At 45.1% G+C, this 18,460-nt stretch overlaps 1 protein-coding gene across 1 annotated transcript; it reads right to left on the bottom strand.

The window, feature by feature from the left end:
- Positions 1-5,693: 5,693 nt before the first annotated feature.
- LOC149995621 (uncharacterized) lies at positions 5,694-18,082 on the bottom strand. The gene is made up of 4 exons (XM_090261470.1): positions 17,984-18,082; positions 15,938-16,064; positions 8,987-9,398; positions 5,694-8,734 (listed from the first exon to the last, which is right to left on the bottom strand). The coding sequence occupies exons 1-4, from the start codon at positions 18,080-18,082 to the stop codon at positions 7,015-7,017; spliced, it is 2,358 nt and encodes a 785-aa protein (XP_090117596.1). The 3' UTR covers positions 5,694-7,014.
- Between the last annotated feature and the right edge of the window lie 378 nt (positions 18,083-18,460).

Genomic DNA, 18,460 nt, shown 5'->3' with positions numbered 1-18,460 from the left:
TTTCAACTTCTAAATGAAAAAAAGAACTTTAAAAATGGCTGCATTAGTCTAATGTTCACTCACGACGAGCATTATGATTTTCTTCAAATCACAGTTTTTCTCCTTAAGGTCACCCTAATTGTCATTAAAGGACTACATTAAGTCCAGTTTTAAATTTTGCAAGTTTGCATAAACACAACAAGAGCACCAATTGATTACATATAATCTTTTAAGTCTGCTTTGCTGGGAAAAGGAACTTTCAGCTTGACTTTCAGTCTGCACTTCTGGGCACAGAAGCTGAGTCACACACCTGCCATCTGGCCTTGCCTGTACAATCCATGCTTCTTTCAAGTCCTTCAGGTTTTCTATTGTGCTTTAAGGTTCCTTTTAGCCATCTTTTAGGGAAGTAAGCTTCATTCCTTCCCTAGAAAGATTTCAATGAACCTCACAACCAATGAAGGTATCAGGCTTTTTCTTCAAGGATTTTATTAGCTTCAAAAGTCAATTCTACTTCCTCAGGGCTTTCTGGTAACCACCATAGCTTAGGCATGCCTCCTTCAGGCATGATATTCCAGTCAAAGTCTCGGTTGACAAAACCTTCATTAACAACTGGTCTTAGAAGTTTTATACAAAGGAACCTTATGTCACTACTTCTTCAGAAGGCCACATTCTGGAGGGATCACGTATGAAAAAAATAAACAATGAAGGAAAATCTTAGTCCTTTTAATATTCCCACACTGTGAAGGACTATATTCAAACTTGGTCTATGGCAGCTAAAATTCTTAATTTGCAGAGGTATCCTGCAGCTTCTGCTTCTCCTCCTCTTCTAACATACACTTTCTGAGCTTCGCTGAGGAGTTCCTCAATCATTCTATCATTCCACCTTTTGCAATTTCTTACAAACATCTGGCCATCTTTTTGTTACAAAGGTGACTTTTAAGACACCCTGCCCTACAGCGTTCTCTGGATCTAGACCAGAATACTTTCTCATCTGGTCCCTGAGCCTCTGTAGGAATGCTGATGGAGTCTCATCTCTTTCTAGCTGTATCTCAAATGCCTTGGAGACATTCCGTGCTCTAGGAACAGATTCCTTGTTTCCCCTGATGACAAGACTCCTAAGGTCTTTGATCTGATCCCTATTCTCCGGCCTCTTACTTGTTTGGCTGAGACAGTTCCCCGACCAGGATGATGTTCCCTTTCCATATCCTCATAGCAGCCGGTCTGATTATTCCTCTCTCTTACCCACAGAAGAGGACGGCTAGCATGGACACTAATTCCGTCCAAGTGTATATGCTGGGTCCAAGGAACTGGTATAAGTGTTCTGTCAATCCAAAGGGGTCCTCTATCAAGCACTTCATATCCTGCTTGAAGTTTCTGACTTTCGTGCTTGTTAAAGGAGCACTGAAGAATCCAATTTGTCCTGGGCCCATGGAGACCTCCCTAAGGGTAAATGTCAGCTGCTCTGAGGAAATGAGGAAATTCTTTGGATCTTTCTTACATTGTTCTAATTCCTTTCTTAATCCAGAGTAAATTTCTGCCGATGCCGTGGGTGCCATGGGCATAGCTACCGGTTTGGCACCTATTAGGTGTTCCTGGCCTGATCTATCTGTACTGTCTGTCTGCGGTGCCTCTGCTCAATTGGCCACTGATTGGCCATGGCCATAGGACAGTGAGAGACTGGACAGAGGGTCCCAGCCTTTTTCTTCTTCTCCTTCTCTTTCTCCTTTTTTTTTAACAGGGAAGAGACCTGTGGATCTGCTGGTAGGTGGTTACCAGCAGAGAGCATATTCCCTCTCTTCCTTAGAGGCTGATGCCTGATTGTTCACATCCAAGACCAAAGCTTGACAAACCAAAATATATTAGGACCCATATTGGGGCCAGAAAACAGATGGGCTCTTCATGGATTCCTTTGGCCAAAGGAGACAGCAATATTGTACCATTTTCTGTTTTTCCTTTTTCTGTGTCTGGAGATCCTCTCCTCAATGCTCTAAGATTCTCCCTAACTGACTATTGAGTGAATGTCTATGTTGTCCATCTTTGCCTCATTTCTTTTAGCTTCTCTGGGATTACAAACTTTATTTCTGTCTTCAGTTGACTGAATTCCTGTGGCTGAGTTGGTTGTGTCCTCAACTCCCCCACCCCCTTTACCATGGATTTCTTGAACATGAACCTGTGAGCCCCATCCGCTGTATTGGAAGTTTCTTGACCACGCCCTGTATACTCAACTCCCTGTATTGGAAGTTCTTTGTATACAGACCTCCTTACTGGAAGTTTTTTCTATATAGAAACCCCGTGAGCTCAACCCCCATATTGGAGGACTCTTGCACACAGTACGAGATTTGTTTCATCCATCTCCGGCTGTTTCCCTTGCGGGACAACGAAACCACAGATCAGGACTCCACACTCGCTTCTTATCTTGAGATACATCTCAGCCACACACTCACTCCGCCTCTGAGGATGACCAACAAGGCAATAGCTAACTTGAATATTCTTACCTTGGACCATGCACGAGGTTGCCTGGTTACCACGGTGCTTGCTTCCACCCATCCCCTGCGTCAGTTCTATTGCTGTCCCCAAAAGAGGCATGGTTTGGGTAGGTCTTGGGTTGAGCGGGCCACCCAGAAATGGTAGGATGCGTCTCCACACCTCGGCTGAGAGCCCGTTTCCGCACAGAGGTGGAGGATCCTAGAGAAGCCCCCAAATTGTGAGAAACGCTGACAATAAAACACTGGGACACAGGACTTCAGCAGCAAAGTATGGCATTAACTCATGAGACTTCAGAGTCTGGCGCACAGCCAGCCAGGGACATGTGTGCCGAAGCAGCAAGAGCCAAGTGGTTTTATCCCTAATGCAAAATAGTCCCTCCCCTATTTCTTCATTAATTGAATACTCCGCAGTTGCAATCTAGCGCTATTGTCTAGGGGTAATAGATAATAGGTGTGGGGTAATAGGTAATAGGTCTGTCTCCAGCTCCCTTTGTTTTACTGTTGACTCAAAGACCCACCCCTAATTCAGAATATAATTACAGAATTGCTCTTAGCTGTTAATTGTTTCCTACTGGTTTGAGTGTCACCAGCTTCCTTGTTCCTTAAATAGGCAACTTTCTTCTCTTGGTGCTTTTAAGATTCTCTGCTTATTTTGAACCTTCGGCATTTTAAGTATGGTGTGCTTTCATGTGGTCCCCTTTGGGTCTACTTTGTTTGGGACTGTGCTTCCTAAACTTCTATGTCTATTTCTTTAGCCAAGTTAGGGAAGTTCTCCACTATTTTTTCACATGTTTTCAATTTCTTCTTCCTCTTAGCCTTCCAGCACCCTTATTATTTGGATGTTGGCATGTTTAAAGTTGTCCCAGAAGTTCCTAAGCCTCTCCTCATATTCTTCAATTCTTGTTTCTTCATTCTATACTGGTTGACTGTTTATTTTTTTTTATGTTCCAAATCGTTCATATGAATCCTGGCTTCCTTCCCCTCACCACTGGTATCGTGTAGATTTTCTTTTGTTTCACTTAGTTTAGCCTTCACTTTTTCTCTCATGTGTTTGCTGTACTCAACCATGTGTGTCAACTCTGAGCATCATTATAAGCAGTGTTTTGAACTCTGCATCTGTTAGGTTGGCTCTCTCCTTGTTGCTTATTTCTCCCACTGGAACCTTGATCTGCTCCCTTTTGGGCCATACTTTTCTGTCTACTCAACCTGACAGGTTCCTGTGTTTGTTTTCCTCTGTGTGTCAGGTACAGTTGTTGCACCTGTCATATTGGATGGGACGGAGGGTTAGGTATTCCTCACCAAGTCGTGGCAGTATATGTGGGGGCACTTGTCTGAGAGGGAAAAATGCCCTTTGCTCAGCACAAGCCCCTTTTTCAGGCATTTCTGCATTTTCTTGTATGAGACTGGTGAGCCCCTATCTGTTGGCCTGTTTGTGGATGGGTTTTAAAACCATGGAAGCCTCTAAACAAAGTATCTGCTGAGAGAAGCAGTTCCTTCCGCCACTTCAAACCCCTCTGGTTTTCAGTCAGCAGCAAAGAGGCTTTGTTTTCCCTGACGCTGCGACTGTGAGCTGCACAGTAAGTTCTGGGACTGGGATCAGTCCCCTCAAATGCAATTAATGTTACTGCTTCATGATTAAAAATAAATATTTTCCTACCCTGAACCACTCAACAAATTATAATGTTGCAGGGGACCTGGGGGCTGGGTGCGGGGAAAACATGAACCCCCACAGATGGTGAGAACTTAACATTTGGATTAGGTGTCCTTCCTGACTTTTATAATATGTCACTATGCTTTCAGCTACCTGACTACAGTCACGGCCCTACTGCTGCCACCACCTTTACCAACACAGCGACATCACACTCTTTCCACCCCGTAACTGCCCTTTTTGCCAGTCTGGATGAGTATCCCGTCTTTATATCTGTTTGCTGGACTTACATGCAATTCAACTCTGGTAGTTCTGTTTGTTTTTAGTTTTGAGGTAGTTGTATTTTCTCTTACTCTTATGAAAGGGGGAGAATCGAGTTTACCTGTAACTCCATCTTGGCTATAAGTTCCTGGGACTGTATTTTTATAATGCACCCCTTAATCTCCACCTCTTACAAGTATTCTTGGCACACAGATTTTTTTTATTGATTTAAACATTTTATTTATTTTAGTTAGAAGGTAGGAAGGAAAGAGGAGAGAAACACCGACATCTTCGAGAAACATCAATTGGTTGCCTTTTAAACACCTACAATAGTGGGGCCGGCCCACAACCCAAGTATGTGTCCTGACCAGGAGTCAAACCAGTAAGCTTTCAGGTTTCAGTCCGACATCAATCCAGAGCACACCACCCAGGGCATCCACTTATTCTACGACTGTTTTCCTGAAGGGTTAAATGAATAAAGTGAGATCCTTGTAAATGTAAAACATTATGATGACTTCAACTGGACATCTCATAAAATAGAAATAAAATTTGTGATCTGAACCATCCATCTGTTTTCTAGGTGGCACCAAGTGAATACTCCAAGCAAGTATCACCTCAAAGGAGATGTACTTCACTGTTTTAAGTATTTATTTATTTGAGAGGGAGACATTGATTATTTTATAACAGTCCTTGAGGAATCGTTGCTTTTCTCGCATGTACCCCGATCAGACATTGCTCTGAAACCTTGGCATATCCAGGAAGTGTTTCACCCACTGAGCTACCAGGAGGGTCTCAGTCTCAGGTCAGGTGGTAAGTACACTGCGCTACATCTGTCCCACTTGAGCACATCGGGAAATTAGCAACTGTACAGGAATGGGAGACACTCTAGTATTAATAACCAGCCACTCCCTACAATTTTGGTGACGCAAGGAGGTGGCAAGGTAGCAGGGCCCAAAGCAGGGGCATCAGGGGCCTCAGTAAGCAGCCATTTACTGACGTTCACAGAAGCGTGTCGAAGAATTAACAACTGCCATGGCTGGTGTGGCTCACTAGATTGAGTACTGGCCTGCAAACGAGAGTTGCTGGTTTGATTCCCAGTCATGGCACATGCCTGGGTTGTGAGCCAGGTCCCAGGATGGGGTCATGCTAGAAGCAACCGCATATTCATGTTCCTCTCCGTCTCTTTCTTCTTTCCTTCCCCTCTATTTAAAAATAAATAAATAAAATATTTTTAAAAAGAACAACTTGCACAAAGTAGTAACTACCCCTTTATTAAAAAGGCTTTATTATTTTATTGTTAACAGAGCAATATTCTGATGTCGTTTGTTCTTTTTTATTGGAAATAGATAGGTATAATCACCAATAATGAAACATTAAGTAAAATATGACTAATGCTGTGAGTGAGGCATAGATTGAATAATGCGCCTACCGATCTGAAGGCACTTCATTATCACAAAAATTCCAGTGCACACAGGGTTTGTCAGAAGTCTGTGAAATGAGAGAGGATTTTTCTCCTGTAACTAAAACAGCCCTGCTGGGAGGGGGGCCTTCCCTGAATCTGCTGCTGAAGGTCTAGGCCCTGCCTTCTGGCCTGACCATTCCCAAGACTAGATTGCAGGGCTGGGAGGGGCATGTGGCCTCCAATCTTGGGTAGTATTGTTGGGTCCCTGTGGGTGATTTGTATGCCCTCCCACTAAGCGCTGATGCTCATTTTGACAAGATAACCTGTATATATATCTTTTGCATATAAGGAGTGTTTAAAAGGACATTGGTCTCCCTTGATTACCACTATTATTTTTTAAAAATTAATAGACCACTACCAGAAATTACCTCAAATGCAATTAATGTTACTGCTTCATGATGAAAAAAAATGATATTTTCCTACCCTGAACCACTCAACAAATTATAATGTTGCAGGGGATCTGGGGGCTGGGTGCAAGGAAAATATGGACCCCCACAGATGGTGAGAACTTAACATTTGGATTAGATCCAGGTGTTGTAACAGAGTGACAATGTCTCCATGGAGATCACCTCCTCCACTACCTTTCACTTCCCCCTCCTCCACTTTACTATCAAAGAGATGGAGACCGACAGACACTGAATGCAGTGTCCATGCTCATTAGACAGTTTAGTGTCCTGAATCCACAGTCCCTCGGGACACCTTCCCAAATACTACTCTTTAGGGGGTATTGCTTTCCACGGGGCCCTGCAGACGAAGCAGAAGCAAATGGTGAGCAGTGCATAGCCTGTCCCCCTGTGCCCACATTCCTAAGACCAGTATGGACAGGACTTTGGTAGTGTCCTATGGTTAAGCTCCCACATCAAGTCTGGCACTGGTTCCTTGGCTCAGGACTTGCTTGTTGGGTGTGGATTCTGAGAATCATGCCCCTCTGCAAAGTGTGCCTCCTCCCCTGGTGTCACATAAGGTTGAAGGTCCTGCTGCATGTTTCCATGCACTTGTCACTCATAGGGCTTGTCTCCCATGTGGATCCTCCAGAGGACAGGGTGGAAGTTCCTGATGAACACTTTGGCACACTGGCTGCAATTGTAGAGCTTCTCTAAGGTGTGGTCAGTGAGGTGCTCCTACAGGTACAAGCATGGCCTGAAGGTCCTCTGGCAGATGGAGCAGTTCTAGGGCTACTACTCACTGGTATACAAGCAACGATGCTTCCTGAGCCTGTAGTTTTGCCTGAAGGCCTTGCCACACTGGCCACACATGTACGGCTTCTCCCCAGTATGCAACATCTGGTGTAGATTTAAGTTCCACTTCTCGCTGAAGGCCTTGCCACAGTCCCTACACGTGTACGGCTTCTCCGCATTGTGCTTTCTCTGGTGTTTTTTTAATTTCCATGTCTGGCTGAAGGCCTTGCCGCAGTCCCTGCACACATACGGCATCTCTCCTTTGTATGACCTCTGATTCACAATGACACTCGTCCTGTGGCTGAAGGCCTTGCCATACTCCCCGCACATGTAAGGCTTTTCCCTGGTGTGCGTTCTCTGGTGTAGTCTCAGGTTCCCTCTCTGGCTGAAGGCCCTGCCGCAGTCTTTACACATGTACGGCTTCTCCCCAGTGTGTAACCTCTGGTGCAAGACAAGGTTCCCCTTCTGGCTGAAGGCCTTGCCGCACTCTTCACACAGGTATGGCTTTTCCCCAGTGTGCGTTCTTTGATGCTCTATGAGTTTCCCTTTCTGATGAAAGGCCTTGCCACAGTCCTGGCATGCGTATGGTTTCTCCCCGGTGTGCGTCCTCTGATGTATTACGAGGCTACTCTTTTGGCTGAAGGCCTTGCCACAACCAACACACACATAAGGCTTTTCTCCATTGTGTGTCCTCTGGTGTAGTCTCAGGTTCCCTCTCTGGCTGAAGGCCTTGCCACAGTCCCTACACGTGTACGGCTTCTCCCCGGTGTGTAACCTCTGGTGCAAGATGAGGTGCACCTTCCGGCTGAAGGCCTTGCCACACTCTCCACACAGGTATGGCTTTTCCCCGGTGTGCGTCCTTTGATGTGCTATGAGATTCCTGTTCTCAACGAAGGCCTTGCCACAGTCACCGCAGACATATGGTATCTTTCCTGTGTGTGACCACTGATGCACTATAAGTTTCCTGTTGTCACGGAAGGCCTCGCCACAGTCCTGGCAGGTATACGGCCTCTCTCCAGTGTGCAGCCTCTTGTGATTAATGAGGCTCTCTTTGTGGTTGAAGGCCTTACCGCAGTCACCGCACACATACAGCTTCTCCCCGGTGTGTGTCCTCTGGTGTTTGTTGCAATTCCCTTTCTGAGCGAAGGCCTTGCCGCACTCCTCACACACATAGGGCTTTTCCCCACTGTGTGTCCTCTGATGCGCTATGAGATTCCTACTGTCAGAGAAGGCCTTGCCACAGTCCTCGCAGGCATATGGCCTTTCTCCAGTGTGTGTCCTCTGGTGATTAATGAGTCTGTCTTTGCACTTGAAGGCCTTACCACAGTCACCGCACACATACGGCTTTACATAGGTGTGCATCCTCCGGTGTTGGTTGAGGTTCCCTTTTTGGGTGAAGGCCTTGCCACACTCCTCACACACATACGGCTTTTCCCCAGTGTGGGTCCTTTTATGTATTATGAGATTCCTGTTTGCATAAAAGGCCTTGCCACAGTCCTGGCAGGCATACGGTCTTTCTCCAGTGTGCATCCTCTGATGATTAATGAGGCTCTCTTTGTGGTTGAAGGCCTTATCACAGTCACCACATACATATGGCTTTACACAAGTGTGCATCCTCTGGTGTTGGTTGAGGTTCCCTTTCTGGGTGAAGGCCTTGCCACACTCTCTGCACGTATATGGCCGTTCCCCAGTGTGCATTCTCTGGTGTATAATGAGACTCCTGTTGTTCTTGTAGGTCTTGCCACAGTCCTGGCAATTAGACAGCTTATACCCAGTTTGTGTTGTCTGGTGTGCGTTTGGGTACTTGTTCTGGGTGAAGGCCTTGCTGCACTCCCCACATGTGTATGGCTTCTCCCCAGAGTGCACATGTTGATGTGTGGTGACATATGACTGCCCACTGAACTGCTGCCCAAATGGGACGCAGGAGAAGGGCCTCTCCCTAGTATGGATTCGATCCTGCTCCTTCTGGGACGAGTTATAACTGAAAGGCTTGCCACACTCCCCACACTTGTAGGGCTTCTTCTCTGCAGTGGGTTTGGAGGGCGTGCTCAAGCCTGAAGCACCTAAGTTCTTCCTATGCATGGTGAATGGGTGTATCCCTGCTGTTTTTGATCCTTCTGATCTGGGTGTGTCTGACATGGGGCTTTGCTGGACAAATGCCTTAAATTCATGACATTCAGGGGCAAATGCTTGGGATGTGTACAAATGCCACAGACCGGTCCCATACCATTCCACCTGGTCACCCTGTGTCACTGCTGCTTCATAGGCACAACCCCAGGCACCATTTTTTGTAGATCCTTCCACCACCACAACAACAGAGGGTCTGTCTCCCCAAACGTCTTCCTGTGGGTCCAATTCCTTCAGGTCAGGTCTAATGTCCAAGTCTGATGGGAGGGGAAAGAGAGGACAACACACATGTAGTTAACAACTTGGAGAGGGTGGACCTTCCCAAGAGGACAGCCTTGTCGTGGGGACACAGGGAGAAGGGAAGCAGTGAGCGGAGATGGTGAGGTTGAAGGAGGTGAGCAGAGAGCGAGAAAGGTCCCCTTGGGAGTGGGTGCAAAGTGAAAGAGGGAGCTCAGAGCTGGGGGAAGGCCCCTGGAGAGAAAGAGGAGGAAGGCAGATCCAGGACTCTCGCAAACCCAGTGAGTATTCATGGCACCTGGCTCCTGACTTCCAGGCCTCATAGGGCACACCCCCAGCCATGGATTGACTCTAGTTAGAAATAATAAAAGTAGAGCCAACTCACAAGTGCCTGGTTATCCTCTGTCTCCCTAACACACAGCCAAGTTTCTGCCTTCCTACGCTGCTCAGGAGCGGCCTGGCCCTGGCTGCTGACTCCTCACCCTCCTCTGTACAATCATCCCTCCGTTATGACCATAGCTGCTCCAGTTCCGCCATGTCTGTCCTATGGGTTCCTCAATATCTGTTTTCAGCCTACAGGCACTACTGCTATCAGGACTCTTTACATGGACAGGATTGTTCCCAATATATATTTTTTTAAGATTTCATTAATTTTTGGAGAGAAGTGAAGGAGAAAGAGGGAGTAAACCATCAACGTGTGGTTGCCTTTTGCATGCCCCAATCCACGGACCCAGCCCACAACCCAGGCATGCACCCTGACTAGGAATCGAACTGGCAACCCTGTAGTTCATAGGCTGGTGCTTAATCCACTGAGCAACACCAGCCAGGGTAGGACTCCTCCCAACAGTTAATCACTGAAATCTTACCCAAAAGTGTTATTTAAAAAGTGAAGATCCAGCTACATAGAGCCGTCCTTCCTAGGAGGCAACAAAGAAAGTGGAATGGTAAGCAGCTGTCCCCATCCCACATTGAAGCCCCTACTAGCTCCACAACATTTGAGTTTTAGACCCCTCCCCCGAGTCCTGACATCCTGGATTTCAGATTCCTCTCTATGCTGACACCTCCTAAGTGGATGCCCTTACCCAGACCCCCTCTCTCAGCTCTCCTGAGAAATAATCCAAGGACTACTGGGCACCCCTCTCTGGTATTGCCTCCTAATGCATTGGATGTGAAAATTGTGATTTTGGAACTTCCAGTTCCAAATGAGATGAAGAACACCCATCAAACAGAAGTAGCAAATTAAATCACACACGCAATGATGGACAGCATATAATTCCACTCATATGATGCAACTAGAACCATCAAATGGATAGTGACAGAAAGTAGGACCTGGGTGCCAGGCCTCGGCGAGGGGGATGTGAGCTCTTCTTTAGGAATGACACATCGACAGTTGGCAGCATTTAAGAAATCTGGATTTGTATGTTTGTGACGGCTGAACAATAATGTAATCATTACTACATTAATCATTACTACATTAATGTAATGTAATGTCCTTCATAAACTGAAGAGTGAACATAAAAACAGTTAAATGGTCAAAAAATAGTTGTTTTATATGGTTTGCAATCTTGAAGAAGAAACTTTGACCTGGCTGGTGTGGTTCAGTAGACTGAGGGCCAGCCTGTAGATGGAAAGGTTGTAGGTTGGATTTCCAGTCAGAGCACATCCCTGGGTTGCAGACCAAGTAACCAGTTATGGGCCGTGCGAGAGGTAACTTAGTCGATGTTTTTCTCACACATGAATGTTTCTCTGTTCTGTCTCCCGCTACACTCTCTAAAAATAAATAAATTAAAAAAAAAAAAAGGAAATAGATTTACGAAAAGTTTTATATTTTACTATTTTTAGAGACAGAGAATAGAAGGGAGAAAGATGAGAAAAACATCAAGTCACGAGAGAAATACACATTACTTATTTAATGCGTGCCCCCAACTAAGAATCTTGCCTGCAACCCAGGCATGTCTTAACTGGGAATCAAACCGGCATACCTTCCCTCACAGGCCAATGTTTAATCTACTGAGCCTCACCAGCCAGGACAAAAAATTAAATTTTTTATTAAAAAAAAAAAAAAAAAAAAAAAAGCCATTGCTGGTGTGGCTCAGCAGACTGAGTGCCGGCCAGTGACCAAAGCGTCGCCATTTCAATTCGCAGTCAGGGCACATGCCTGGGTTGGGGACTCGGTCCCCAGTAGGTGGTGTGTGAGAGGCAAGCACATGATGTTTCTCTCCCTATTTCTTCCCCACTTCTCCTCTCTCTAAATATAAACAAAATCTTTTAAAAAACATCAACAGTAAAAAAGTAAAGAAAAAGAAAAGAGATATTTAGATCATTACACTACTCTTTCAGGATCTGCACACTGAGAGCTTATGCAGCAGGAGGTGAGCTCCATGAAGACAAGGGTTTCGCCCGTCCCAGCTCCCACAGTATCCGGCACACAGAATGCACCTCAGAAACCTTCACCGGGTCTTAGCCATGTACTGGCATGGAACAAAGTGCTGGTAGGATGATACCCCTTTTATAGTGGGGAAAACTGGAGCTTTAGAATGAAGCCCCTCAAAAGGTCACCCAGCATATTCCATCATATGATTCAATCTCTGACTCACTATCTGGGAGGAAAAGTAGGAGATGTATGTAAGGTAGGAGAATGGTACTGGTTTCGTGACTCTGTGAACTGGCAGTGATGGCAGGTATTAGAGCAGGTGGTGGCCTGGGACATGGAGGCTGAGGGTAACTTTTCAGGGGAAGAGAGGAGGATAGTGATGGTGCGTGTGTTTGGGACCCATGGGTATGAGGAACGCTAGGTGTGGGCAACCACTCCTTATGGTTTAAGGAACTGTAGCCCCAGCCTGAGCATGACGAGCCGCCAGCTTTCTGGCCACGCCTGCCTCTAAGTCTCAACATAAGGCTGTGGAACATGACTGACAGACACTCAGAGGGTAGCCATGGGAACTGGATCAAAGGATGCTCATTATGCTCATTATATTTTAAAACTTGCTTTGCTTTCCTTATCAGTAATGTAACATAATTAATCTCTAGCAATGAGTATATTAAGCCTTCCATCTGGTCAAGATGTTTTATAGACCCTGACACAGACTGGTCACTGCGACCCCTGTACTGGTATGTGTAATCTGTTACTGTCAAACACCTAATGGCTATTGATGATTCATGAATCTTGACCTTGTATCTCTGGTGTATATCCTCCTCAATAAAAGACATGAGGGATTTTGGCTGCTTTTCTCCACTAGAGAGGTAGTCACCTTCCTTCCCCCAGACATAATAAAGTGTCCTGGGTAAAAGTTTGTTCCGCTGTGGTCACGAAGCCTCTGCTGGACAGAGCAACTTACAACCGATCCTAGGGTATGTGTGGCACCTCCGCCATAGCTGGGGACTTAACAGTCCTATGGCTGCACAGATGGGACAGAGAAGAGCGTGTGTTCTGACTATGGTCTCATGTATAATACCCAAAGAAAGTAATAGAAAAACTGGACTTGCTCAAATTACAAACCTCTGCTCATCAAGAAATGGTGCTGGGCACCTAGATGTGCACATTCAAAGGAGTGACAATACGTGGTGATTCAAGATGTGACTTTGGGTGGTGGGCACACAATGTGATACACAGATCGTTTATCATACAAATGTACACTTAAACCTGTAAGATCTTATTACCCAATGTACAAAAAATAATTTTCACTTAAAAAAGAAAAAAAAAGAAAGAAAAACAGGCCCTGGCTGGTGTGTCTCAGTGGACAGAGCACTGGGCTGTGAACCAGTCCCTGGGTCGATTCCCAGTCAAGGCATAGGCCTGGGTAGTGGGTCAGGTCCCCGTTTGGGGGCGCCCAAGAGGCAGCTATAGATTGTTGTTTTACTACCTCTCTTTCTCCCTACCTTCCCTTCTCTCTAAAAATAAATAAATATTTAAAAAACAAAACAAAATAAAAACTAAGCATATTGGTGCCTTCACAATCAAATTAGGCAAAATCAATTCCTCCTAAAAAAGAAAAGAGAAACAGTAATGTCAGCCCCTTTTAAATCATTCACAGCAATTAACTCAAAATGGAACAAAGACCTAAACAGAGAGCTAAATTCTAAAACCTATAGACAAAACAGGAGTAAGAACCTTCATGGCCTTTAAATAGGCAACTGCCCTTCTATTTGTCATTGAAAGTACAGGCAACAACAAAATAAAGAAGCTGACCCCATCAACATTAAAAATGTGTGTATTGGAAGAGCTGCTACCGAGGAAAAGACAACCCACAAGATGAAAGAAATAGATACACAGCACATCTCTCATTAAGCTAAAATGAACAACAAAAGAAAATGTAAGGACCATTCAAAAGTGAATGACAATGAAGCAAACAACACAATGAAAAAAAAGGGCAACAGACTTGAACCAGACACTTTACCAAAGAGAACAGACCGCCGACAAATGAGCTCCCGGAAAGCCCTCAGCACCAGCTGCCAGCTGGGCCGTGGTAAGACCACTCACCAACCACAGTGGCTGCAGTGAGAAAGGCTGAGCGTACTCAGTTCTGACAAGCACACGGAGCAATGCAATGCCCAGCGCCTGCTGGTGGAAGCAAAAATGAGACAAGTGCTTTGGGAAAAAGGTTGACATTTCTGAAAAAGTTAAATATGCCCATTGTATGACCAACCCATGCTCAATAAATAGGACATCTAGTGTCTCCAGGGAATAGTCCAGAACTGGAAACAACCCACATGTTTATCATCAACTGAATGGATAAACACATGGTGGTCTATCCATGAAGCAAATATAATTCTGCAATGAAAAGAAGTGAGTTGTGGCCACAGCCAGGAAGCGCCTTTGGTGGGAGTTATCGCCGCGAGCATCAGAATATTGTGGGTCAGATCCCATTCTGGGCCTGTAAGGAAGGCCAACAGATGGATGTTTCTCATCCCAGCTCTCTTTGAAATCAATAAACATACCCTTGGGGGAGCATATCCTTTTATAAAAGTTAAAAAAAAAAAAGAGAAAAAAGAAAAGGGAACTATTGAATTCTATAGACAGCATGGGTGAACCTGAAAAATATGATGCCAAGTGTAAAAATCAGATAAACAAAAAGGAGTACATGGCATGAGTCCCTATATATAGAATTTTAGAAAGGGCACAGTAATCCACAGTGGTCACCACAGGGTGAAGGGTGGTGTGAAAGGAAAGAAAAACAAAACACGTTGTGCTAATGGACATCTATAGTTTTCATTAAAACAAATGACTTCCCAGGTAATATAGTGTCTAAGCCCATCAAATCATTTGTTTTAACTATTTGCAGTTCAACGTAGGGCAGTTCAACGTCCACAAAAGGTGTTCATGAAATGGGACCGTACACTAACTTTGAAAGTTAATTTTTTGAGAACAATATTGTTCAGAAATATCTTTCTGCATCACTGACTACAGAGTCCTCATCTCTGAGGAACACGTGATTTTCTTCATGTTGACACATCTTGACATGTTAAAACAGTCTGATAGGTGAGTATCTAGGGGATTGCTCTTGAGTTTTTCCTTCCAAAACTCTGGTCATTGAAAGGAACGAATTTAAATGACCTATTCTAGCAATGGGATTGTTTGAAATATGGTTCATAACACCAAAATGTCTTCAAAAAGAGTTGTCACAACTTCATGCTTCTGAAATGAAGAGTCCCTTTCTCTACAATGTCATACTACATGCTGCTGTTACTCTATTTTTTTATACCTCACACCAAGATATGTTTAAGAGAGGGAGAAAGTGGGTGGGGAGTGAGAGGGAGAGACAGATATATTTATGAGAAAGAAACATCCATTAGCTGCCTCCTTTATGTGCCCCGACTGGGGATCAAACTCCCTACCTAGGTATGTGCCCTGACAGCAAATCACACTTGCAACCCTGTGGTGTAAGGGAGGATGCTCCAACCAACTAAGCCACACCTGGGCAGGCCTGATATTCCTTTTCATCTCTGTGTACCTCAAGGGCAAGTATTGTATTTCTGTGACTTCACTGTTACGCTTTGACGATCAGTATGGTTTATATATTTTTGTATAGTTTAACTTCATGTATTTCTACATCTGTGAATTGCATGCTGAGAATCTGGCTCCATCTCTGTATCATTCACTTGGTCTTTTTCTTGTTTTTCCCTAATAGCTCTTTATATATTTATAATCCTCTCACTGTTATACATGTGCTAAATACTGTTCCCAACTACATCACCTATTTATATTTATATTTTTATTTTTATTTTGTTTTTCTTAAGATTGTATTTATTTAAATATAGAGAGAGGGGAAGGAAGTAAGAAAGAGAGAAACACCAATGTGTTATTGGTTGCATCTTGCACGCCCCAAACTAAGGAACCTACCTCCAACAAAGGCAAAAGCCATAACCAGGAATCAAAGAAGTATCCTGTGGGCTGACATCATGGTGCTCAAACCACTGAGTACACTGGCCAGGGCTCAAGTTTATTTATAGTTTCAAGTAACTTTAACATTCTACCTAGTCAGATCTACCCATCTTTTCTATTTCTGTGTCATCCTGAGTGACAGGCAGTGCTGAGTAAGGCGGCGAAGTAGTCCCTTACCCAGAGAGACCAGGTTCCAGTAGATCTCCATCATCACGTCTCTGTACAGGTCCTTCTGCGCAGGCTTCAGGTGCTTCCACTCCTCCTGGGTGAAGTCCACCATCACGTCCCTGAACGCCACCAAGCCCTGCGAGAGGAAGCGCACACCACTCACCATAGGGGCTCCTCACGGGGGTTGGGAGACATGCTCAGAAGGGCCAAGAGGATTAAGAGGGCACACAGGATGCATGTGACGTGGTGTCAACAAGGTGCAGAGGTCTGAAGGAGCTGACCAATCCAGGTCCTCGCTGCTTAAGTACATTGGATGGTCCTCGGATGGACCACTAAACTATGGTGATGTTCACCAGGAAGACCAACAACCCACTTAAACAATAGGCAAAGGGCCTGAATAGATACTTTTCCAAAGAGGACATACACATGGCCAACACACATGAAAAAGTGTACATCACTAATCAGCAGAGCTACAAATTTAAACTATAATGACCTATCATCTCACACCTGTCAGACAGATACCTTCGTAACAGACCCGCAATCTTTTCAATACCATTGTGACAGGTACCTGAGCAGCAGCAGCTCTAGGGGGATTGATTCTGGGAACCTGGAATATGTCATGTGGGGTAGGGTCCTTGAGGGGAGTTACTGGTTGGGGGCAGGTGGGACAAAATCTGAGGCTAAAACAGCTGTTGGAGCACTGAGGACACAGATATGGTGACCATGTGCGTGAAACGATTGTGGCTCAGCTCTTGGTGGACAACAAGATGACATAATGACAAGGTCATCACCAAAGCAATAATGACACCTGTCACTCACTAGGCAGTTGCTCTGTGCCAGGTTGTAGTCTAAGCCATGTATCTTCATGACATTTTGTGGCTTTCCTGAGTTGAACTAGGACCTGATTTGCAAATAGTCATCACAGTTTGAAACAGTTAAGATGAGGTCGCACTGGAGAAACGTGGTAACTAAGGAAACAGGACTGATGTCCTCATAAAAACAAAAAATTTGTATGCACAGACACATATGCAGGGACACACCACATGTGGACGGAAGTTATGCTGCCACAAGCCAAATGACCACCAGAAAATGGAAGAGATGCGGGAAACAGATCCTTGTCAAGTGCCTCAGATGGGGCACTGGCCTGCTGACACCTTGATCTCGGACTTCTGGGCCCCAGAATTGTGGGAAGACAGATTCCTGTTGTTCAAGGCTACTCATCTGTGGTGCTTAGTTAGGGAAGCACTGCGGCCCAAGTGGAAGAACCAATCTGTTGTGGACCATGGACCATGGCTCACGCTTCCCAAAAGGAGAATGTACCTGCCTGCCAACCCTCCTGTGCTATGAGTGTCTGTCAGGGAACCTGGCTAACGCTGTATCCTCTGTCTTGGGGCCAACACCACGTGATATCGGAGCTGTAATGATAGTTAGTAGTTCACAGTCTGGGCTCTGGAGCCTTCAGTGAAACTCTGGCTCTGCCCCACATCCCCTCAACTGTTGTTTCTAGGGACAACTGTCTATACCTTCCATAGCCTGTTTGTTCGATGGACCTCCTAGTGACAACACGACCCTCTATAGCCATCACAAGGCTAAATGAGGTAACAAAAGTGTGAATCCACAGCTTGCTACCATGCAGAAAGATCTTGTAAATGGCAGATACTGCTATCATTTGATTAATTGGACATTTCTTATATCTATTCTTATGTTCCTTATTGTTAATGCTTATTTTATATTATTTTTTTTTTGATTCCTTGCGCCATTCATCCTTTGGGAAAGCCCAACGATTAATTTTTCTTTTATAACCCTTTTCTGAAGATCCATTTATTGATTTCAGAGAGAGGAGATATAGAGTGAAACAAGATCTGAGAAACATCCCTCAACAGCCTCCCTCATGCACAGTGAGCCGATGATGAACCCGCAAACTTTTGGTGCACAGGGTCAGCCACCTTGACACATGCACAAGGAAATAATTTCTTTATTAAAAAATCCAGAGGGTCATCCTTGTACAGAACCTTGATCCTAAGGAAGAAGGTGCGAGAGTGTTACATGACTCACCAGGGCCTTCTTGGTCAGCGGCTGGATGGCCATCCTTCCAATGTCCATGGTGACTGGGGGTTGGGCAAGCTGAGCACAGGGAGAGAAAGAGAAAGGCATTGTGACAGACCACATCAAGCCCTGAGCCAAATGCAAACAGGGACATGAACACACAAAATAGTGAACACGTGCAGGGGGCCCATAGCATCCGAGGCATCCTACAAACATCCGCGATTAAATTCTCCTGACACCCTACTAGCTGGGGGCTATTTCCACTCATCTCATGTTACAGATGAAGTAACTGAAGACAAAAAGATGAGCCATCCATCCATCCAGAAGCACAAGGCTGGCATTAGACTTGGGCTGAGCACATCCAGGTCTATGTGCTTGGTGTTCACTCCACAAAAAAATACTGACACGCCCCCAAAACACACATGCACACACAGCCAGTCCCACAGTTTGGAGAGAGGAATAAGACCCTCTGCCCCTGACTAACTG

The sequence above is a fragment of the Furipterus horrens genome, unplaced genomic scaffold (assembly GCF_987537825.1).
Source record: "Furipterus horrens unplaced genomic scaffold, mFurHor1.1.pri manual_scaffold_13, whole genome shotgun sequence".
Classification (NCBI taxonomy): domain Eukaryota; kingdom Metazoa; phylum Chordata; class Mammalia; order Chiroptera; family Furipteridae; genus Furipterus; species Furipterus horrens.
Note: the sequence above shows the minus strand (reverse complement) of the source record. Positions and strands in the feature narration are given on the sequence as shown.